This window comes from Copidosoma floridanum, unplaced genomic scaffold, assembly GCF_036245765.1.
Source record: "Copidosoma floridanum isolate Cflo_tuat_1 unplaced genomic scaffold, Cflo_Japanese_pri ptg000029l, whole genome shotgun sequence".
In the NCBI taxonomy this organism is placed as follows: domain Eukaryota; kingdom Metazoa; phylum Arthropoda; class Insecta; order Hymenoptera; family Encyrtidae; genus Copidosoma; species Copidosoma floridanum.
The window spans coordinates 9,417,434-9,442,260 of NW_028321906.1; the positions used below are offsets into that span (position 1 = coordinate 9,417,434).

Sequence of the window (24,827 nt, forward strand, 5' to 3'; positions counted from 1 at the left end):
CGAGTGAAAGTGACTACGAGCCACACTCATTTTCTACGACGAGTATATCATTTAAATGTTTTTATTCACAAAGATTCTTATCAACAACTAGATCGCGCGTAGCTTCACTTAATGCAAAACGAGATCGGTTCAATCGAATTATCGTCCGACGATGTAAGCATATCATTTGCATGAAAAAGACGGCGTATGGTTACTTATTGTTAGTTACTTAAAAGTAGTACGCAGTCCAGTGGATATAATGGGTGAAATTCTCCCAATGCACTCATTATTCCAAGTCTCGGTTTTCTCTTCTATCTAGCTATCGTGTAATAAGCTTTGTTGGGGAAAAATAAAAGAAAATATTCTCCCTTCTTGCGCTTCAAGTGTCGATAATCCTGTCAGTATATGATAAGCTCTTGCGACAAAAGCAGTGTCCTTACATTGATTGAGGTAAAAGTGATTTTGATGGGATTAGGTGGCCCATGTTATCTCGGATCCCCATTCAGAAAATCATATGGATACTCGATAAAGTAAAAATGAACACAATGATAGACAATGGATAATATTTAACACTGAAAAAATTCGTATTATTCGAAGTACAAAAATAGTATTAATTGTATGGCTACTTAAATTACAAATACTGCGATTAATAAATAGAGCATTATTACTGAGTGGTAGAAACTGAATAATAAATGACAATAATATGTATGAAATTATTTCCACACAGTGCCAACAGCTTTCACCACATTATCTCGTCAATAGCTCCGGTGATTATTAGGAATTACGAAGGTAAATGTATCCCTCTGTGCTGAATCTGATGGAAAAAACAAAAGGCCTTTGTTTCCCAATACTACAGTTCGAGGTCTTTGATTGTAATCAGCTCCGTAAGGTTGCTCCAAATTATAATTTTTTTCGTCCTGTAAACCATCAAAATTTTCATGAGCATGTCGAAATCAAAAATCATGTCTCACATTTGCAAACCTGAATAAAAAACTGACGATCTTTTCGCAGCGGATCTCTTTGATTTTCGTTGAATTCATTTATCAATACTTTAGCAGGATTTAGTTGATGGTAACTGTGTTCATTTTCTTTAGGAAAGGTAAAAGTAGTAAAATCATTTTTCTGTGACTTTGTCGGAAAAAAGTTCGCGTTGTTACTGTCTTGCTCTTGAAAATCAGAGTTAGCGAACGATAATTTTCCCGTTCCTGTTCTGTCGGCTTCAGGCCTCAAATACAACGGCGTCGTAGGATCCTCTGCATCTGACCCCACAATCCTGTACTCCAACTCTGCAAAAGACATATCAAAATTAATTTTTTTTTTATTTGACTTACGTGTAGCACTACCATTGCTAGGTTTCCGATAGTATGGTCGATACGCTGGTTGTTGAGGTACATTGTAGCTGTCACGATTAGAACTAAACAACCGGAAGAAGCCTCCCTTGTGGTTATTCAAATATGAAATTAGCTGGTCTTGCCTACGTGGACATCTTGGATACTCATGGTAGCACATACTCGAGTGGCCCATGTTAGTGTATCCTAGTAGCGCTGCTCTGCCAAATGATAGAATCGGAGAGGATCCACCCACGTCAAAAGCGCTCAGCAGACTGGAATATAGAAATTATTCAAATTTTCTTTGAGAATAGATGAATGCTAATGAGCTTGTTCTTTAGGCATGTTTTTTTGAAGCCACGAGATATTTCTCGGGTAATTCTTTTGTAGAGGCTAAAAAGTGGATCGAAATTTATCGTACGGAAAAAAATAGAAAAAATTTTTAAACAGAAAGAACCTCAAGTGGCAAACTTTTGCCACGGATTACCTCAGAATGGGGCTCTTCTGAAAATCTTGATAGCCAGAATTCTGCCTGTAGCCCGCACTTCCAGGCATCGAACCACTTGCAATCTCGCAAAGTATGCGCGGGACGCACTTCAAATCGTCGTACTGAGCAATTGAGGACAAAGCGCCGAACAAATTAAAGCCTGGCCTGGTGAGAGTGGTGAAACTGCCAAGGAAGTCTGCCAGGCTTGTCAATGGTAGAGTGCCAGGGAGCAGTGAAGTAAGCTAAAAAGAAATCAGCAAGAATTTTTTTGTGAAATCTTTGCTCAAATCGTAATTTACAAACAGGAAGAGAATTTCACCATGTTTCCGTTGAAGTGATTCGATGTAGCCCCGCTGAGCGATGAGTAATCCAGGTACGTGGGGTACGACTGTCCCGAATCTTGATATACCCGATCTGTCATTCTATTTGAGTTGAAATTTCGCTGCAGCAGTATCATTGAGGCTAGTGAATTCATGCACCTATACGTACAATGAGTATCATGTATTACTGTTTGCTTAAGTGACAATGTCTGATGTAATATTAGCTATATGACGACAATTTCATCATTGGATATGCATAAATGGCGTTGCTTAAGATGATACGTAAGAAACATACGATCATCAAAACTCTTTGTATGAATTTTTAAATGATCCTCAAGCTGTCATTTGAGCTTGGAAAGTTATTTCAACAAAATATAATAAAAACAGCACCAATCCGGTTAAAATTTAAGTAGAATAATACCAGAGCTCCCAGGTTACTCACAAAATGAGATCCGTAGCGTTGTATGTTCCCTTTGGCTCATTAAAATTGCACAGATATTTTTCAGCTGTATCACTACTGGAATCATCGAACTGCCAACGTTGTTGGTCGATCGCAAAAACCCTGCTCCCCCGCAACAGCAGATCAGCCAACAAAATCAGCGCAAATAGGCTGGTCCTGTATGCCATCTCGCCCCAACGCAGCCAAAATCCTGTCCACCAAACTATATTATTCGCGTCTCTTTACTACTACACGTACGGACCCTCGCAGATTTACATAGTTTTCGCTGTGGGCTGTGCGCCGATTTTCAATGCCTCGGTTTTCCCGTGTACATACACGTAGTATAAAGTACGAGCCAGTGGATTCGTTAAATTGGCCGCTAATAAGCCCGCGTTTCACGCACAGAGCTAGATGTTAATGCTATGTCGGACGTGTACAACGTGGTTCACTGAATAGTTTAGCTAATTACGTGTTTACGATCCTTTCTGTTGCTGCAGATGCGACTTAGAGAGATGTATTAGAGGCGTTTTGTTTATAGGGTAATTTAACGTGCTCCTTGTTTTCGTATGGTTTTCTCTGCTTTTTTGCTTGCATGGAAAATTCGACACTACATATATATTCTATTGATTTAAAATAAAAATGAAGAAAACCAATTGTTGCTGCAGTTGTATCACTTAACTCTATTTTTAAATCCGTGAGAGTCGTAATTTTGTCGATTAAATTCCACAATTCAAAAATTTATAAATCACGCGACATCTCCTGCAGCCGCAAATCGCGTTAATATTTCAAGCTCAATTTTATTTCGCGCCACACTACCTGTCGACTATTATTTTTTCCTTTTTTTCTATAACACATTTATGGAATCGCTCGTCATGAATATGCAACAAGCACGTGACTGATTGTTGAAAGCGTGACAGTCCGCTCGGTGCTGTGTGCGGAAGCTATTATTTAAATAAAAATTATCTCTTTGAAATAAGAGACCGTAGAACGCAATTCAGCATCGATCGAAAGCTATTAAACTGATGACTCGTGATTAAGAGTTATTTTAGAAGTGGAAAAAAAGACCTAAGAAGGTGGATTATCATTCCAAACACAGACAAATAAATTATTCAAAGTGATTAGGCAAAGCGCGTCACGACAACGGATCGTAAACAAACGTACAGCACAACAGTCATGTAATCAATCACCGGATTTTACATATGCGACACGTAGTCGGGTCAACAAGCCCAACAACAATCAAAACCGAAATTCAGTTACGAGCCCTGGAACGAAAACTGTACCAGCGTTTGGTCACGAAAACAGGCGCCACCAGCGTAAGCAAACCTCTAGCTCGACGAACCGACCATTCGATTCGCACACACGACACTTGGGTAACGGTTCACGTACGCGCGTATATAAAATACAAAGCAAACTGTCCAAGAGATTCTTGGTAACTGGTCTCGGACCCAGCGCGCCGAAGAAAGCTGAATGAGGCGTGTAGGGGGCCCCGGCGAAACGTCATGGTACGACCTACATAAGCGGCCGCTTCTAGCTCGTCTGGATATGGAATATGGGTTATTCCGCACTAAATTGATAGGATGATGGACGCTGTTGGATTAGTTCTTTTGCTGTTATGGAGGGAAATGGTAGTATAGAAAGTTATGGCAAGAAAAACACGTATCATGTTGTGGTGAGATTTTATGCTCTAATGAAAGTTGGGTAAGTGGATCTAACGAATGGAGTTTTCCTCTTTTTCAAGGAAACACGGGTGAGTCTTTGTGGTGATTTTAAATTCTAAATTTTCTCTGATTACTTTTTATTTTGGTGATCTTTAAGTTATTAACATTTGCTTGCCTTAAACCACGCCTACGGACAAGTAATAACGTGTAGTTTTGCAAAAACTTTCTACTATAAGCCAACGCAAAAATTTCTCCGGTACTTACATTGTTCTAATACATCTTAGACTTTTTTTTTTTTTTTAATTTAGATACCTTATACTTTTGAAGTGGCCGTTTACTTGTAAAAACAGACAAACTTGTAATCTTCTTAAAAGCTTACATTTTTACTTAATATATTAGTAATCGAAAAACGTAAAATGTTACTATTGAATTGACGATTTCTAAATCGTTCTTTTTATTACGTTAAACGTATACTCACACTATAGCATGGGAAGATCCAATGATGCGTAGGTTCAATTTGTAACTTTACATGTTTCAGAGAACTTCTCAAAGTACGTTTCGACACGCTTTTATGATAGTTAGCTCAGGAAAATGAACTATAACACCATCCATCGTTTTTAACCCAAAAAACTTTATTAAAAACCATTTCTGCATACGTAAAAAATGTTGAAATTCAAGTTAATCCACCCAATCTCTATTAATAAATACAACTAAGTAACAAACAGTTCGAAAAAAATAAAACATAACTTATGCGTATGACTGTATGGTGTGCAGTTGATAACAATTGTTTGACCATGGCATTTGTCGAAAGAAGAAACCAAATATCCATTAATCATCATACCAGCGACTTATGAAAATACCCCCAAGTATATCTTCAACATCCCCTCTCCCCACTATGAACGCTTAAATTCTTGATCAATCATTTGGTTTTATAGAAAAACAGGAAGTCAAGAGGTCTTAAAAAATGGACGGACTTGCGAACCATAATAATTACTATAATAACAGTGTATCTCATCGCCATGTTGTTTGAAATTAATAATTGGCAATCGACGTTTGTCGCATTTACTCGATAAAAAAAAGCATAAACGAGAGTATGATGCACTGTAGAAGTAGTAAAAAAAAAAATTAAAAAAAAAGAAGCGTAATTACTTCACTTGAGAAGAAAAACCCCAAGTGGTAATCTCTCACGTATGCTAATACGCTACTCCAAAAAGTGGTTTGGTTTTTGTGGTGTATCAAAAAATATAACTTACTTATTCCTGTAGAAAGGTACTCTATATATACATTTATACTGTTGGATTCGTGTTCGTTTCCGAAGGATCCAAAACATTATGTCATGAGACACAAAAATTTTTGTTTTAAGTAACACAAAGATCAAAATTTATAAGTAAATATTAACCACGTATCGTCAATGAATTCCTTTGAAAAAAAGCACAATAAAGCCCTAAATTGACAAACACGAAGTTTAGCGAAGGTACGGTAGCCGCAGAATTTATCATTGTTCGTGTGACGCCATCAATCTGACAGTGGGATCTTGCATTCTCTTCCTCGTTTCGCCAGCTGGTGACAGAGCCGTGGACTACCGATGATGTTGCCCATGAATACGCTCAACAAGTAGCTCTCCTTCACTGGATCCGGTGAAGATTTATACTGACTGAAACAGAATAAGTTATCAATTGATACATTGGCCGGATCATGACATAGAATAAAATGATAAAAACAGAAAAATGAGAATTGAAACTGAGAATTGAGAAAAAAAAAAAAAAAAAAAAAAAACTAAAACAGGAAATTAAGTATAACAACATTGTTCCTTCAACATTAGAAGAAATAATTAAAAATATAATAAAATGACATAAATCTAGCATTGTTTCTATATACTCAAAGTTCATCGAACAAAATTACTCTTAAAAACATTTCCCTTATGTATACAAAAATGTTATTTCTAAAGATACCTAGAAAAGCACACCCAATGAACGTTAAAATCAAATATGTACTACATTGAGGTTTTCCATCGCATTACTCCGATAATGCAATAGCCGATACATAAACCAGATGAGCAAGGCATAATAACCATTTGTAAATAATAAACGAAACCACGCAATCCAAGGCTAACGCGAGAATCGGCTCTGAAAGATTCATCAAGTGCTTCGTAAGCAGCTCCAGGAAAATTCATTAAAACCGTCCACTTTTCTGCTACATGGGTACACGAAAACTCGAAGAATAATAGGAAAAGAAGAAAGAAGTACCAACGTCGAGAAAGCACATTAACGGTACGGTATATCGTAGTCGCAACGTAGCGCGGACACGTGCAGTACAGTAAATCTCGGGGAACAAAGTGTCCGAATCCTTGGAAAGCGATTTCAGGATTCAGCGTAATAGGGTGACCCCCTCCTTGGCTATTCGTATACTGTGCATGGATTCTTTTATTCCGTTCTCCCTCGTGGTCCAGTCTATGGCCACTGCATTAAATTCAGTTGTAACTGACGCCGGGAACAGATAACCTTAATGGTGTGCCCCTCCACTGACTAGATTCCGCCTCCACCCTAATGCATCCCGATAACTTCGCCTGGATGCAACGGTTTCTCTCTTTTTTTCTTTTCTTCCTATACTTCTATCCTATGCATTTCTACGTTGTATCTTTTATTTTCCCGTTTCTCAGTTACTTGTCACCGGTATTCGTATTGAAACCAAGTTAAATCTATTGACCTAGGGAGAATCGTCTCATAAATAACATAAGTTAAGAATATTTTCAAGGCTTAGTACGTTTAATAAGTTATTAATGACGGAAAAACTTGGAGCAGTGTTTCAAGTCAGCGGAGGAATTTCCAAAAGCTTTCAATGATAGTAAAAAATAGGATTTGCTCTCAAGTACTGTGAAAGCGCGGTGTGATTATAAAATCGTAGCAAAAGCCATTTACATTCCTTCGAATGGGTTAGATGATTACACGGACACTCATTCTGTCGTCATAAATTTTCGAAGGGCGAGTTAAAGACGTGCTCATCTTTATTAACAGATTCCTCAGAACACTCAATTTAAAAGGCAGATGCGCTAAAAAAGAATACTTCGACTGGAAGTAAGGAAATGACACCCAAGGATATTAGTTTGCAGTTTCTATCGTAACTGTTGGAAGTACTATTAAAACGTTATATGTGGATAAAGTATTTAAAAGCTTCTCTAAAGCCGCTTCAAACTCGTAAAATTAGTTTATGCATGTTTTCCGATGTTACTTTAATGGCGGTACATAAAAGCATTCTCGTATATAAAAACTAACACGACAAATTTGTTTGAAGATTTTTGTGTGATAAGATTGTTCTATAGTTCTGTTAAATAAAATTTGATTGCAGAATTAAAGCAACAAGCATCATTACTATACATAAATTTGAAATATACTTTATATGGATTATGTTATCTGTCGACTATTGATCAAGGCTCATACAATCTTTTTTCTTACTGTACTATATGTTAAACTGTCAAAAATCATGGTATTATTATGTTTACAATTACAGTTATAGTAACAGCTTTGAGACAAGCTTTCTATTACACAATTGAATCCAAACAGCTCTTATTTTACAACCATTTAAGTTATACGTAACACTTTTCAAACTTAATTAATAAAGTCTTGGAATAACTTTTATTGCAAAGACTCAATGATCGGGTAAAAACAATATGATCTTGCAAAGTTAGCTTTTAATGAGTGACTTCCATCGTGCACAAGTGGTTGCGTGTAACTCGACGCAGTTACTGCTGTACTGCCGTTAAGATAGAAGAAACATTGACCTTTATCGTGTTTAGTTATTTTGAGACTGAACAAATATGTACATTAGTGTTGGAATCGTCAACAATTTGATGTCATAGATCAAGAAGTTGTTTTCATTCACTTTGACGCGAATCTTAATAAGTCTACTTACTTGTAAAATTTAGTTTAAAAAAGTATTTGTCAATCCATTTATTTTAAAACTGTACGTAGATTATTTTGTATAAATGTTTTTTTCATTCATTACACATTAAATGCATAGTCCAATTAATATACATCTCAAAATACCAAAAAAAAGTAAATTGTAAATAAAAATTGTGTTTACCTAAATACGTCATCCCAGTTGAGTATATGTTCTCTGCCCCTCTTCTGAAGAGACTCACCAGCATACTTCGCACATATCCTCTCGTAAATGCAGACATTTACTCCCAGTTTTTCTATAATCTTCTTTTCAACTTGTGCAACATCCAAAATTTCCTCGTCGTGTATTTTGGGGCTGTATCTTTTGGTTCTGCTTGCATAAGTTTCTGAAATAATATATTGAGATAATTCATGAATAATAATTTCATCGTTTCTTACAGATTTTCATGGTACATTTTTTTACAATGTTGATCAACCACCTTAGCTGGTGGCATGCAGTCATAAAAGTTTGTACCTTTAAGATAAAATTTTGGAAGCTTTTGCTTCAGTTGATTTGAACAAATGATGTATTTCATTATATGATATATTTAAAGATTTGTGGATTATAAAAATCATTAAAGTACTTAAATACATTTTTAAACTACTTTTTAATTAAATAGAAAACTATAAGATTTTTATTTTGGATGAAAATTAAATATAGTTTTGCGTATATGAAGATAAAAAAAATTTTGAATTGCACAATTTAATGTGTCTTAGATGTTTTGAAACTCGAAAATAATAATTTTCATTTAATTTATACTTATTTTTTTAATTATCAAGAGAATTTCCTATTCTTTTGTGTGATGGAAATATTCTCCATCAAATGCCTATATTTTGCCATACAAATATTCTGATTTATCTCGGATTAATTGTTAAAAGTCATATAAATAGTTCTTAATCAAGTAAAATGTTTGATGGATAACAATAAAAAAAAATAGTGTTGGTCTTTTATCGAAGAAGTAACGTGAGGAAAGGTCAGCTTAGATACAAGTAACGTGTTACGATGGCATTACACGTATCTAGTCGTTTGACGAGAGAGAAAGAGGTATGTCGCGAGCAAGTGGAACACTTTCGCTTTCGCCACTCCACAGTTTGCACATGTCGGCATTATACCGTCGTATATACAGGTAAACCCTCACTTATAGATGTGCATGAGTGCACGCGAACTAACGGAACTGACTACTTCCTTAAAGTTAAACAGACGAGGAAGATGTTTTAATTGTTTTTTTTTATGATATAATGACGAAGAATTTTATTTTTTAACTTGTTGCTTGTTAGAAAACATTGTTAATTGATAAAAAAACATAGTGTTTTTGTTACAAAAAAATGGAAAGTAAGAATCATTTTTTAAGATTACTATTTTTTTTTTTTTTTTTTTTTTTTTAATGACTCGTAAACTTTTCGTGTATACCAATTATGATTATTAAATAATATCAATACTTTAAACAATAATATAAGGAATAAAAAATGACATGTATAATAATAATAATAATAATAATAATAATAATAATAATAATATTAATAATAATAATGATAATTTTAAAAATATCTGTGTATACCAGTTTTCTTAAAATTTAGACGCTGAATTTTTTAACCCCGTCAGATAAATCGGTAATAAAATGTGTGAAATATTCATAGAAGGGTAAAAAAATTTCGAGAAAAAGTCTTTCAAATTAAAATTTTAATATATTCAAAAACATGTTATAAATTGGTGTTTTTATTAAGAAGATTCCTATGAATTGACCAGAAAAAGATGCATAATTATCATAAAAACTTATTCTCAGTCACTTGTCAAATGTTCGATTTATGATTTAAAAGTTATTTTAAATACTTATCTATTTGTCCATTTACTTGAAAAACTTTTGCATTATTTGAATCATTGTTATCTACTTTAAGAACTAATTATAACTTTGGTAGAGCTGATTATTTGTCATTCTACTACAATTTATGTACTCTAAAAATCTTTGAATCTATCTGAACACAACAAGATACTGTTAAAACAATATTAAAAACAAACTGTTTTTAGGATTAAATCATTTTTTAGAACTGTTTTGTCACGAAATACAAAGAAGAGATGCCACCATACCTATAATTCAAATACAACAGAGGTCTATTAGAAATTTGTTAACTCTAGTCGATTTCTCTATTTCGAAACAGTATGCACACACACATGTACGCACAGACTTACGTCTATTCGATAAAACCTTATGATAATACTGCGTAGCACAGATTACTTACGTGGATTTAGTGAATAAGCTAATTTTTTCACGAAATTTGAAATTCTAACGGCGGCAATTATGACAGGAAAGCCCACCAACTGTACTGGGAGTTCGAAAAATGGTTCTTGGGGTGCTGGCACAGATGAGACGCAAGTCAAAAATAAAAAGCAGCAGACGATGATGGTTGATATCTTTGATAGCTTCATTTTTTATGGATTCTGAAAAAATATTAAACACTCCTCTAATTTTGTTACAAAAATATAATATTATGTGAGAATTATATTATCCGGTTCTTTAAAAAACTGTTGAATATTGATGGAACAATACAATATTTTTCGTACGTTTATTTATTTTTTTTTTTATGACTACTGTTCTTCTTTTTAAAAAAGATTCTAAAATGTATGCACATGAAATTTTTTTTGCTTCCACATTAATATTTGTATCTAGAAACTTGATTTTTTATAAACATCTTTGTAATTTTTACCTCAATTTCAATCCATTCTATTGATAATTAATCTAAGAATAATAATTTTAATAGTAGTATTAATTGTATTATTTTCAACGCAGAAATGTAAAAATCCATAAAAAGTTATAAATGAAACACAATCATAATATTTTTTTAAGTCTCACTTTATCTACTACGACATAATAATAAGCTTGATTAATGATAGCGCTTATCATGTAAAAGACTTGGGCCAGCAATATCGAATGAGAGGACCTTTTGAAACGATACAGATAAGGATTCTTCCTGTAGGTGAAAGTGTCACTTATAACAATAAATTGTGAAGCTTTTCATCATTTGAAAACTAGGTAGCTTCTCATTCATACTAATTAAATCACTTTAATGTAGTTCAAGGGACATACATTTGTCTTTGTCATTTTAATAGATTAAATAAGTGTGCCTGATGACAGGGGGTAAAAATAGATGAAGTTCTCTGTTATATCAGTAAATGAACTTAAAATTATTTCAGTTTCATATTTCTCTACTAACTCAATGCTTAATACGAAGCCAAAATTTCATGAGCTACAAGCATCGTCCCAATCACTTTATTTTCAAGTATTTATAAAAATAAACTATAATGAATGCAAAGATGAAAAATCATTTATTGAATACATTTATAAAGTATTATGTTGTTGTTTAATCGTGGAAAAGCAATGAAAAATAAAAGTTTAATTAAAAAAAATCAAAGGTATTTAAAAAAAAAATTAAACAAAACATTACCTTGCAAAAAGACAGTAAATCATAAAACAATAATGAAAGTTCTCGAGGAAATGCCTCACGGTACACTTAAAACACGCTTGGCATCAGCAACTTTCGACTTCCCGCACGCCGATCACTACACGCTTATATAACCGCAGAAAGTGAACTTGGCTCTTGGCAGTTCCAAAGGCGCCGGAACCTTGTCGATCTCTCACATAAACGTAACACATATGCTCGTGGTGCCATGCACAATAATCCACATAGCGTCTGTATCTCAAAACATAGCTATCGAACGACCAAAATGCCAATACCTACCACTAGTGTCCTCTCGCACCTGTGCTAATGGCCAAGTCGCGCTCCAGCCGGTGCTGCTGCTCCTGCTACTTTGATAAAAACTCGAGGCTGAATGTTGGCACGCTGCAAGAGCCTAGGTCTACTGGGGGGGCCCCTTTGGGAGAAAGTCTCGTTTGCCCCTCCAAAAGCGCAGGTTGCTGTTCGTACGTATAATGTAACAGGTGTGTTGCGATCGCTCCCGCAGTTTTCGGCTTGCGAAACGTTGAACGGCGATCGTTGCTAGTTACAATGGTAGCCATTCGTGCTGAAACTGTGTTTTCATCATATGCAGAATAGATGGACTGCTGATAGTAATAATAATAATAATAATAATAATAATAATAATAATAATAATAATAATAATAATAATATCCATTTGGATTTCGTTAAATGGTTTGGAGTGGAATACTCCACAGTATGGAGTAAGGCTGGTGGTTTTTTCTTGAAGAAGACGTGCTATGCAACTGGGAATTTGTGATTTCGAATTTTCACGTACAAGAGTTTACGGGTGTGTTTGTGCATTTCATTTAGAAATAATAAAAAACTTAAAGTAGAGATTCTTGAATTTTTTAATATTAAAGCTGTTATATTTATTAAATAAAAATAGAAAAATTATTTACGTATATGACTGTAACAGATTTCATTATTTTCTGTAAAAAAAAATTTTATATTTTGTATTCCGATCATAAAGTTTGATTTCACTTACTGATCAAGGTGTAAATTCATCGAAAGTATTACCACGTACGGATACCTTATTCTGAATACTAAATACCCTTACGTCAAAACATTGGCTACATAAGAAGCTCAGAGTACTGTGTAGTAATGCATCCTTTTGAATTAAACATGCTCTATGTATACATGTTAAAATATATCCTAGTAAAACATTTTAACCAACTGAAAATTGATTACCAATAAAGAAGAATTTAGAAGTATGATTAGTTGAACTGTCATAAATCAGCATTTGTTTTTTTAACCATTTAGTATCAAATGATTTTTCGACCTTTTGCAGTCTTTTGCAGCCCCTCGTCCTAAGTTTCTAAGTTAAAAGTAAATTTCTTTTGAATAATCAAAAAAACTAAAGGCTTTTGTTGCAAAAGATAAAAACGGAGACTTTCTGAGGGAGTCCTTGAAATTTTTAAAGTTTTCTACCAATTAATTTAAGAACCTATGGTTAAACACGATGGAGAAATATTAGAATTCCTTAGTTAACTTTATTAAAGCTTAGTAAATAATTTTTCTTAATAGTCTAAAGTACATTTAAGTCGATGGCACAAAAAAGGAATTAAAAAAAACCAGTTTTTAAGAGCAAAATAGCTCACTGCTGCACATACCTAGATTCGGGCTATTTATAGTGTTAAGATTATTTAGAAACTCGCTGACGTTATCATGAAACTTAGAATTACAAATAAAACATTGCTGTTATCGTAACAACTAACAGAGTATAAGTCTATGATACAGAAATTAAAAACAAAAATGACAATGTGTCTGTATGAAATGTTTTCGAGGAGAAAGTATAGGCTATCAAAAGTGTTCATGTAAATTTGAATAAATTCTCAAAGACTTTTATAGTACATTACTTATCTAGGCTTTGTCTCGGAGGTCAAAAATTTTAATTTTTCAGGCAGATGGCATGAAATTTACTTTTTATCTCTCAAAATAAGAGTTCTAATTTATTCACTGTAGTTTTATAGCTTTATATAAGAGATCTATGACAAGTCTTTTTACAAAGTTGACCTAGACACTATAAGTACGAATCCAAATAATATGCTATCAAAGTCGATGCTCCAATCGAGCAGGTCAACGTTTAAAAATTAATCCTGACGAAAACAGCCGTTGTGCCTCTAACTACTGTCGTCGGATTGGTCACAGTTTATATTGTAAGCCTCATGTCATTGTTTTTTAATACCAGCTAATTCTTTCTTTCATAAATCTGTTTCTTAATTTGTTGCTAGATTGTTATTGTTATTACTGTTTTGTGCAATAAGCCTGTGTGCTTGCTTATAAATAATATTTACTTAACCCTCACCACTGTCCTTGACATAATTTAATATAATATTTAACTAGTAGTCCTTTCCAAAATAGTTGCATGAATTTCAGTCAAAATTTCAGAATAATCTTTAAGTTCTTGTTGCTGCTAGTGCCTTTACGATTGCTTGAAAACGTTGCAGGCAGACCCCTGCGTTTATGCAACCATATTTTTATCATTCGTATCGTATGCATTATGTATTAAACGTTGAAGTGAATCTTGGTAGTTGCTAAACATTTTTACAAAGGCAAAGAAAATTTGTTTGTAAAAATAATTATAATTTATTAAAAAGTATAACTATTAACACATTGAAGATATTATTACAGCAGTTAGCACATACAAATTTTTGTTTTATGAATAAGTATAAAAATTGTATTTGAATGAAATCTCAACTTTTTATGAATGTAGAGGCTTAATATTAATTTAACTGTTGGAAGTAGAGGGCGAAGGTTATATTTAAAACTTACCTTATTAGTCCAATTGTGGAAAAACAAAGTAAAAAATGCTTTTTCGGACGTCATTGGCTTATTTTTGATTACAAATCTGACATTTTTTAAGCCTAATTAAATTGTAGTTTATTGTTCAGTTCAAAATACTTTCAAAAAGGTAATCTTTTATCTATACACTTAAACATTGATTCAAAAAGCAAGTATTCTCAATGTACACAGAAAATAAAAAATAATTGCTACATAAAATTTGAGAATGACTTTCTGAACTTAAAATTGTTTTCAAAAAATTGTACATAGGTTCAACTAATGATGTTTTACGTAAAAACACAATAGTTATCGTTTTTTGCAACAATTTATTGTACTGAATGAATTTTCGTATTTACATGTGTAAAAATACTAATATATTTTTAATTTTTGTTATAAGAAATTCTTATTCGTAATTACTTCCATGTAGTTGGCAAGTAATAACCATAAAATGTAAGTTCACAGAGAATTTCGACTAGTATCGAAATGACAATATGAACGGAATTACATTATCTCGAAACTAAATCTAAAATTTTTATTTACAGTTTAAAAATATATTTACAATGATCAAGCATAAAAAAATTTGCTCCAAAACAGGCACAATGTAATCAAATGTTCTTTAACAATTGAAAAAATATATCACAGAGGCATGTACAACACACAAAATTATTTGTGTGGTTATAAAATTTCAAAAAATAACTTTTTCAGGATTCATCATAAAAACACTAATTCTCAGCATCTTGACGAAATCAATGTGTAGAAAAATCTCAATTTTTTTCTGAGCCATCAAACTAACGCAATCTCAGCTTCTTCATTAGGTTAAGAACGCTGGCACCAGGAAGTGGACATGATGGATAGAAGTTGTGGCAACCCTGGCCCTCGATACCAGCTATCAGTTGTCCCATGTGAGCCGCAAAGTGGAATTTCGACGTCACCTCTGCCATCGTGCTCAGACTCGTATCTCTGCGAAGTACATTGTGAATATAATATATTAATAAACACATATACATGAAAAAAGAATCGTTGAACCTCCGTGAAATTACAATTACATATATTAGACGACAACAGACTATCAATAAAAAAAAAACAAACAAACGTTAATGAGCTGTTGCGGCAAGCGATCTCAAGGTCTCTTCTACTCTCCTTTTACTTTTATATGTGTGTATAGCCACGTATGTTCGAATAAGTGTATATGCATTTGTAAATGAGTTTCACCGGTAAAAAACCATCGGTTATTACAGTCTCGAGACGGCAATTTCTTTTGATGAATAAAATTGTCATTAATAAGTGCGAGCCTTGAGTATACGATATCGTGTCCTTACACGCTTACCTAGGGTTCCGTTACTATGTGGTTGAGTGTGATGTAGAATAATTTTTTTAGATTCATTTGTAAATATACAGTTCTAGTAGAATCATACCATGGGACATTGACCCTCAGAAAATAACTTTATATGACAAAATTTCGTGAAAATTCACAAATAACTATTTTTGAAATCTCGGTGAGATCAATTTCGTCATGAATATACATTTTATTGTCCAAAGAGTTAGTTGAGTGATTCTTATAAACTATAGGGGCTCCTACAAATTATTCATGTTATTTAAATGAATTAATTAAATAGTAAATAAATTACGTATCAGCATCAAATAGTGGAAAAATCTAATATAAAAAATACAAACTCTAAACCTCTTACTCTAAATAATTTAATAAATTCCAAACTGAATATTTGAAATTTTACAAGTGAAGGATTTGTTGTATAAATAACTTGTAAAATTTTTTTCCTTTGATTTTTTTCTTGAAAAATCTTTTTTTATCTCAAAAAATATGTTTCCTTTACGATTGTCAATTATTTACTGTTAGAGATGGATACTTTCAAGATTTGTAAATAAAACCAAGATTTCACGACAAGACGTTGATTTAAAGACAATATTGAGAATGTGTGTACAAGAGTATCCCAAGAACAAGACAAGAATAAAATTTTCATTATATTTTAAGAACAAGATCAAGATCTTTAAGATCTTGTACAGTCACATTTAGAACTAGTTGTCATACGAGAGTGAGAGGGTCCAGCGGTATACCAAACGCTCCATAACCTTACTACAGCGAGGAATGTAGAACCTCCTTAAAAAAAAGCGAGTCCGTCTAGTGTATACATGTACACTTTCTAGTTAGTACACTTAAATATAACAAAAAGCTAGTTCACCTGATGTAAGGGAACGTACTTTAAGGCAAGGCCGTGTGTGTGTGCGTGTTAGAAACAGCGTTCTATTTTCGCAACAATGTGAGGCTTGACGTTAGCATTGACACGCGCGTAAAATGCAAATATAAAACTTGCTTGATATTTTTTTCAGGGTATTAATTCCACAAGAGCGCAAACACTCAATGGTCTCAAATAACCTTGCCTCATCTCTCGCTACGAATGAAGTAAGCCATCCGTTTCGATTTGACTTTCGCTATACCTCTTGTCTTGTGTGATGAATCTGTTATGAGAAAAAATATGCGAAAAATATAAGCGTTTTTTTATTTGTACACAAGGTAAAAACAATTTTATAAAACTTTATTGTTTTTGCTATAACAGAGGGATGTCTGGTGAGTTATTTCGTGATAAAAATAGCTTCAATTATTTTAATCGAATCTGAGTTTATTCATTTGTTGGAAAAATCAAGTTGCCAGACATTATATAGCTAATTTTCAATTTGAAATAGTAATTTTATATTGCAAATTATTATGTAAACTATTTCGTAAAAAAATCCATTGTGTGCCAAACTTGTGCTATTGACGATAAAAAAAACCGTTACTCAATACTGCCTCAAATAACCTTACCGGTTACGGCACATCTCGATAAAAATTACGGACTTAAGTAATGCGATCCCGAAATAATAATGAAGAGACAATCTGGTCGAGAAAACGAAGGGGGGAACAGCTCCGGCTATTACGTTACGGAACATGAGTGGCTTCGATAATCGTGTGCTCGCGTAACCATCGATTTTGGGACTTTCTCTTAACCGGTTTTCAGCGCCCGATTCTGATGTCAGTATGCTTTTAATAGGCTGTCTTGTCTTCCTTCCCTTAATAATTTTTTGCTCGCAGAATATTAATCAGTCGCAAAAGCGAATTTCGTCGAATGAGTAAAAAAATAGTGCACTCGAAATAGCTTGCACAGGCTTAAATATTTAAAAAAATGAAGTCAGATTTGGGTTGAATAAACAACTAACTTGGATAACAGATTATTTCCTAAATTTTGTAATAGCAATACGGATATCTTACTCCCAGTATAAGAAAATTCATAGTTTGGTAACTAATAAATATTGAATTATATCTGCAACAATACTGCAACAAAATACAATGCACATTGTAATACGTAATGTTCTACAAGTATATCAAGTTGAGTTAAACAAAGGGAGTCCAAATTACTCCAGATAGTGTTTAACACACAATAAAGTTCTTCATTATTTTAAGTAGATCGTGTGATTAAGGATCAATTGATAAAAGTAAGTAGAAAAATCCGTGTATAGAAAAGTTTTAATCACCACACAGGTACGAAATGGAAATTTTAGGTAACTCCATCCATCCTGCTTCAAATAAATCACAGTGCTATCGTCGTTTGCGCTTATTAGGTGAAAGTATCGCATTACCATACGACGCGTGTGTACGCGATACAATAGAGTCGATTGACGGTCAAACATGTATGCACACGCTAGCCCATACACGGCACATTAGACTATTTTTCAAGTGATTCCATGGGCAACGTGCATGTGTACATGAAATAATCGTGATCATTATTTAGCATTGCCTGATGATAAATGAAAATGGCCAAGCGTATCCACAACCCCTGCCTTTCTCTCACGTATTGTTTCTGTGGTCAGGACACACATAGTGCGTGCCTTGATTTCGATTATCGGCTATACGAACGTTCGTTTCCACAGCTAAATCCAAACTTTGCTCTGCTAATAATAGTACAGGCGAAAACTGCATCCCCTTTCCCATGGCTGTGGCATGGCCAAGTAGTATAGTGTTGTTTGTAGTGGCAGCAACTGAGTGTTATCCAATAGGCGAATTGGCTCGTGCGGTCGCACCGACTAGAGTTTTACCGTATGTTGAGAGTGCGATCGGAAACCGAAACTCGTAAAGCTTTGGCATAATGTCGGCTAATACTGAGTGTTTCATGTTGCTTCGGCACCTAGGATTTCTAGTAAGAGGGTTTAACAAGTGTAACTCACATTGATTGAAAAAATAAACGAACGTTGTGATGGTGTGAGGAATCAGAAAGATGTTTGAAGATAGTAAAGAGTCAATGTAGATGAATTTTTTTACAGAATTATGATTTTACAAAGGTTTCAAGTCGTTTAATATTTTTTTTGTTTATTACTTATTAAGTTTTAGAATTTAAAATTTATGTACACCACAGAGAGCAATGAGGTCGTATAGAGGTATCTAGAATGAGATCTAATATAAATTTTAAAGGAATTTTGAAAAAATATAATTGACGTTGGAATAAGAAAGAAATGAGTATACATATAAATAATTAAATAAATAATCTTATTGAAATTTTAAGTACATTATAAAAAAAGTGAATACATAAAAAGTACAAAAACTGTTATTCAATGACCTAGTACAAAGTCACGTATGAGTTAAACAGAGCGAAAGTTGTGAAAGTATAATAAGGCATGATAAGTAAAACTACAAATTTGAGTTTGCGGTTAAGTCGAAAGCGTACGTTTGTGCATCGAGTTTCAAAGGTTATTCGCTCGTGGAAAGCAGAATAAAAGAACTACTTTGGCTAGTACATCTATATATGTATTAAGAAACGAAGTAGTTCTACAACGGCTAATGATATTTCACAGTGTCCTGGATATTCTAACAGATTTGTTTCAATTAACACAGTAATTTTGGACTTCATTTGGAAAACGTGAAAAGTTTTTCCTTCACGATTTTTTTTTTTAATAAATGTTTTATAAAACCCTGGGTAGACACGTACTCACTTGAAAAACAGTAACCCAGCGTTCTTGGCTGTTTTTTATGTCAATTGCGGCCCATGATTTTAACAAAAGAATAATGTAAAGTATTAATCACAAGCACATCCAATATGTGCATAGCTAACGAGTCGGGAAAGAATATGGCATATTAGTAATAAACTCAATCCCTCCCTGTGCTAGTAATTCATCGAGTATCACCAATTGAGTTTAATAATAAAGTTCTCAATTATTTTCTATCGATTGCTGTAGCAAGTAAATCTACTGAGACGTTGCACACCTCGCGTTTATTAGGGTCTGCATAAAACATCGCCATCAATATTCCGATTAGTTGCAAAAAGTACCATCGACATTTACAAACGAAGGGAAAAAGAAAAAAAAATTGTCACTGTCTCGAATAATGAACCCAACGAGTCCGAGTGGTCATTAATATTTCACCTGAGCCTGCATTTCGAAGTCTTAAGTGTAAAAGGCGCTCTTATTTCTCCGGATAAGTAATGTCAATATCATAGAGCGGAACAATAGCATTTCCTCGAAAACTCGAGGTAGCTATTAACCTCAATGTGAAGGAAAAAAAAAAAAAATAGGAGCTGACAGCTTCGAATGAGCTGAAATGAAAGCGAGGAGAGCCAGCGAAAGTTAATTCGGCAGAGCGCGAGTTTGGATAAAAATTCAAGCCCACCTGATTAGGTTGAGAAGTGCACGCTCCATTTCGCTGAGCTGGTCCTGCTGGCTGCTCGACGTCAGCTCGCAGATGAGCTTCGGCAGGCAGGACTGCTTGATCGTCGTCACCATCTTGGCTCGCCGAGCCGCTGCTGTGCGCGGCATACGCGTACACATGCGCAAAAATTACACGTGCAATATTAAAAGTTCAATTAACGAGGAGATTGGGGTGGATGCGAAGGGAAGCTAGGGAAGATTTTCAGCTCAGCCTGTGATGTTGGGGCTGTAACAGTAGTAGCGCAGGTAGCGTACTTATATTGTAGGAGCTGAGTTTGATGGGGGAAGTGACTTGTGTGCGTGTGTATGTCGGCTTCGTGCGGTCGTGTCTCGGGTGAGGTACGCTAATAAGGGGGTAAATTGCGGTCTGTAAACTAAAGCTCTGATTGTTTAATCCAACGATGTAGAGTTGCGTTGTACGTATAATACGGGCGTACTTGACTAACTTGATTTTGATCAATTGGCTGATTGAAAATGATTAATATTGCTAGAGTGTCAAGAGATAAACATTTATAAAAGAAATAAGCATACTCAGCCTTTTTTTTGTTTAATTTTTCCACAGTTATAACACAATTTTGAGATAGAACTGTTGCTTAACTATATTAGCAAAAATCGTGTGTAAAAAATTCTGCTGCAACTTTTGTTGTTTATTTTCATGAAAAATAAAAAAAATGAAAACCTTAGTAACTTGATAAATTTATGTTATTTTAGTAATTTTTACAAGTAATTTTTTTAATATTTTATATGTACTTTACAACTCGTCACTTGAATACCTACGCTATGTCACATGGCACAAAATCCATACTGTCGATCTTGTTACGTCAGCAAATTTTTTGACATTTTAATCATCTTTATGTTCGAATAATACGTTACCGCATTCTTCTCCCTGAAATGCACTTGTTATTCAAGTCGATTGTTATTAGTTTAAAAAGTTATGTCATACTTTAGTGATCAACGTCAATTAATTGTTTTGAAATTCGTTATAATGTTTTGTTTGTATCATCATCAAAAATATTGAAAATATATACATCGGTGTACTAAAATTTTTAATACATCACTAGTAATTTTGATAGCAAATGAATCACAATATTTACTGAATATATATTTTTACCTACGCATTCAGTAAAATATACTTACAATAACACAAAACAAACGTAAATTTCTGACTGATGATGAAAATTTTCTTTGTTCTTGCGTGATACTGTTTTGTAACCTAAACGATTAAATACGCAATCATTCAAAACATACACATACAATTCGTCAAACGTTCTCTTACGCAGCCACTTTTACCTTGAAAGTTTTTTGTGAATAAATCACAATCAGATAAACAGTTTTTTGTGCTAAGTATACTTTTATAAATTAATCAAATCTTAAACATAAATTATCATTGTAGTAAGGAAATTCAAAAATCAAAGAAAGGCCTTACCATCACCATCCTCGTAATCTTTCCTCGGGCCACCAAAGAAATTCCGATCGAAGTTGATTCCATCCTTGGAGACTCCCTTGGCCAATCCCTTTACTCCCGAGTCCTTGTGATTCACCTCGCCTCCTGTACCCCAGACTATACCCATCAGCATGTTGTAGTCGCCGGCAAAGTACAGGAACATGCCAAGAAGTATCACCAGCCGCACAGTACCGGTGTCCAACATTTTTGCCTCTGGCAGTTCTCTGCGTTCTCGATATCTATGTATATCTGCCGGTTACATCGTCCAAATTAATTCATGAGCTCGTTCGACATCGCTCTGACCTCATTCCGGGCAGCACAAGGCTTTATTTTTTACTCACGCATTTAAGTGCCAGTATGCATTTGCATTCGCGACAGGTATGGCTGCAATCGTATTTTTGTTTACGTGTTTTTAATTGCCAGTATAAAAATAATTAAGATATTTTGTTTCGGCAACGTAAGGCTGCAATCTTATTTTTGTTTACGTATTTTTTTATTTGCCCAGTATAATAAAAATTCAGGTATTTTGATTCAGAGGATGATTTTTTGTGAAATGTACGGTTCTATTTTACAAAAGTTTTTTTTAGTAAGCTATTTCAAGATATTAGGCGTTGTTCTTTGAAATGTTGCTGTTATAAAAATTAAACTTGATAATATTGATGCTACAAGGAACTGGAATGAGGCAATAATGTATTAATAACCATCAATGACGTCAATACGTAAGTTCAAGATTGATTCGAATCCGTCATTAACACGGACATTAACTTCATTGTAAAAAGTTATAGTGACACATAAAATTGAAAAAAAAAATTGTTTCGAAAATTTAATTTAAAAAATTCCCAAACATTGATAAAAAAAAGATTTTTTGTATTTTAGAAAATCTGACGCCGCTACCTTAATAGAATCAAACAATCTCTCACACTTTGCACATCGCGTACTCGCACGTGCGAAGAAAACAAATCTCTTACTTATAACCCTCCAAAACCTAGTAGATGCACAATTGAAAGGAGAGAGAATGAAGAGAAAAATAAAAAAAAAGTATAACGCAGCTCGTTACCTCGTCGAATGAGCTCGGCGCGCCGCACGCAGCAGGGCCCAGCCGTTGCACCCAGCACTCAAGCGAGCGCGAGCCTCGTTGTCGTCACGCCACTCGCGATTCCGGATCTGCGACGTTGGCTGGAGCAGCAGAAAAGCCCAGTCTGGCTCCCGCCACACTTCCACTTTCCACTCCCTCCGGGCGACGACGCGAGCCGACACTTTAGGACGCTCTGGAGACTTCCAGAAGTGGCCTGTCAGACACACATGAATACCTACTTGACTCTCTCTGTGCACACGTCAGTGTTTGGATCACGCGCGTATTTATAAGCCTCAAGCGTTTTTGAGGATCGGAAAAGGAGACGCCGATTGCGCAATCGAGTGATTTTCAGGTTTTGTACTCCCTTTTCCCTTCCTATCGGATTTTTCACGCCTTTTTTAAATTTGCGGCTACTGAGCATTCAAACGTCATGTACCAACAGTATACGTATACATATGTACCAATTGCGTTGTCTGGTCTGATCGTAGACGGCCCTCAGGAAAGTCGGAATGGTAGGTGAGTCAATTGGATAGGGGCCCGGATAGCGTCAGAAAACAGGGTATCTCGGTTATTGATCAAGCTACAGTTTGCCGATAAGTATGCCCTACCCTAACGAATTTTTGCAACTGTAGTTCACTATCACGTCGTATAGTTATAGAGGTTATAGAGTAAAAATTTCCCAGCCTGCTAGAAAACGCTCTGTTGGTCTTGTTTTTACGCTACGTCGGAAAAATTGCCGATCGCTCCCAACGATATTTCTCGGTATTTTTTAATGTGATGAAACTTTTATATCTTTGATGTGAACAAATACATAATTTTGATGAGTTGTTTGAAATTGTTTATTAAATTTCGAGATAAAAATATAAACGATAAGGTCGTAGTTTCAAAAGTTTCAAGAAAAAACTTTAAAATACACCTCACTCTTAATTGCGTTGAAGTAACCCAGATCAAGGCCCCAAATGAAATCGAAATCTATATGAGAACACCACACATGAGTCAACGAAGGATGTTTCTATATTCCTTACTATGTCCACATCGTAAATCACAGGCCGTTACGCAACGTAATACACATTTTTTTTATCCCGACTTCGATATATAATTTCAATTCCGAGAAACTCGTACGTAAACCTGATTGTGAAAACTATGAAGTACAAGTACTTTTAATTAATCATCTCAACTTGCTCCTGCGTGTGCTCTACTCTACAGCGTAAGTGAAAACTCGCGTGTCACTACAAATTCTGTTTACAAGTATAAAATACAAAAAAATAATTATTTCCCATATTTGTCAAGTCTTTTTGGTTCAAAAATCACTTGCGTCATACCGAGAGCACTTACTTACATCACTCGAAACAACGCGTCAAGTTATTTTTCCATCGTATAAGCCAAGCACTTTGTATTTAAATAACAAAAAAGCCGTTCTCACGCAAGAACGCCAAGGCTAGAGCACTGCGCTGCACTGCCAAGGAATATTGTCACCTCTACGGGTCGACCATTGTTAACAGAACACACATATTATACTCGTACATACTTAGCATCGAATCAACGTAACCGAATGAGCAGTATGACACGTAACACTCGATAATCATTGAAATTATACTCACTTGAAATAAAATGAAACAAAATTACCTTCCCAAGTAACAGATCAAGAACATAAACTCGCAAAAGACCAAATCGTACTGGTTAGAGATCTCGAGGCAGCACCGCGAAAAATTTCCGATTCATCTAAGGAGTTATTATCTCATCCCCGGCGCATTTCACTTTCCTCCACCGTAGGTATATATAATCTTTGCTGCACCACGAGCGCGCAGAGCAACAACTTTTACTTTCACGCTCGCGCAACTCGAAAAATTCTAGATGCCTATACGCTAGCAGATCTGCTGCGCAACAGCTCGGCTTTAACTCGGCACTCGCATTCGCGCGCGGAAATTCACCGGGAAGGTACACGCGAGTTTTTCAACTTCTTCGTTGCTTGTCCGTGGTGCGAATGCTAGAAGTGTCTACCTCTTGTGTACCTCTTGTATCAGCAGCACCCTGACGTTGAATGACTGTGGATCGCCAGCGAGTGCAGCTCAGGAGCCTTCGACCTGCTCACTCGCTTGCTCGCTTACGTACAGTGAAAGTTGTGCTCGCTCGCTCGCGGAACCCAAACCGAGCACGTATAGTATTATGAGCCTCCTGTGTTTACTAACTTTGCCGAGTTGCTTGCATGTTTTTAGCTC

General features: G+C 34.7%; 3 protein-coding genes across 6 annotated transcripts; all 3 read right to left on the bottom strand.

Annotated features, from left to right (window-relative positions):
• Positions 1-560: 560 nt before the first annotated feature.
• LOC106644696 (uncharacterized) lies at positions 561-3,968 on the bottom strand. Of its 3 annotated transcripts, XM_014360328.2 has the most exons (7): positions 2,830-3,968; positions 2,557-2,764; positions 2,114-2,273; positions 1,795-2,036; positions 1,323-1,582; positions 961-1,265; positions 561-896 (listed from the first exon to the last, which is right to left on the bottom strand). In XM_014360328.2, the coding sequence occupies exons 2-7, from the start codon at positions 2,739-2,741 to the stop codon at positions 735-737; spliced, it is 1,314 nt and encodes a 437-aa protein (XP_014215814.2). In that variant the 5' UTR covers positions 2,742-2,764; positions 2,830-3,968; the 3' UTR covers positions 561-734. The 3 variants fall into 3 exon arrangements, with proteins under 3 accessions (XP_014215814.2, XP_014215816.2, XP_014215815.2); XM_014360330.2 differs by lacking the exon at positions 2,830-3,968 and having other exon boundaries at positions 2,114-2,236; positions 2,557-2,592; XM_014360329.2 differs by having other exon boundaries at positions 821-896; positions 978-1,265; positions 2,557-3,968.
• Positions 3,969-4,995: 1,027 nt separating this feature from the next.
• LOC106644700 (uncharacterized) lies at positions 4,996-11,944 on the bottom strand. The gene is made up of 4 exons (XM_089595977.1): positions 11,882-11,944; positions 10,385-10,606; positions 8,292-8,493; positions 4,996-5,865 (listed from the first exon to the last, which is right to left on the bottom strand). Exons 2-4 carry the CDS (start codon positions 10,569-10,571, stop codon positions 5,727-5,729), a joined length of 528 nt encoding a protein of 175 aa, XP_089452103.1. The 5' UTR covers positions 10,572-10,606; positions 11,882-11,944; the 3' UTR covers positions 4,996-5,726.
• A 2,778-nt stretch (positions 11,945-14,722) lies between these two features.
• geko (olfaction protein geko) lies at positions 14,723-24,621 on the bottom strand. 2 transcript variants are annotated; one of them, XM_089595909.1, is made up of 5 exons: positions 24,235-24,621; positions 22,591-22,822; positions 21,516-21,782; positions 20,052-20,181; positions 14,723-15,361 (listed from the first exon to the last, which is right to left on the bottom strand). In XM_089595909.1, the coding sequence occupies exons 3-5, from the start codon at positions 21,736-21,738 to the stop codon at positions 15,190-15,192; spliced, it is 525 nt and encodes a 174-aa protein (XP_089452035.1). In that variant the 5' UTR covers positions 21,739-21,782; positions 22,591-22,822; positions 24,235-24,621; the 3' UTR covers positions 14,723-15,189. The 2 variants fall into 2 exon arrangements, with proteins under 2 accessions (XP_089452035.1, XP_023246691.2); XM_023390923.2 differs by having other exon boundaries at positions 20,052-20,184.
• Positions 24,622-24,827: the final 206 nt, after the last annotated feature.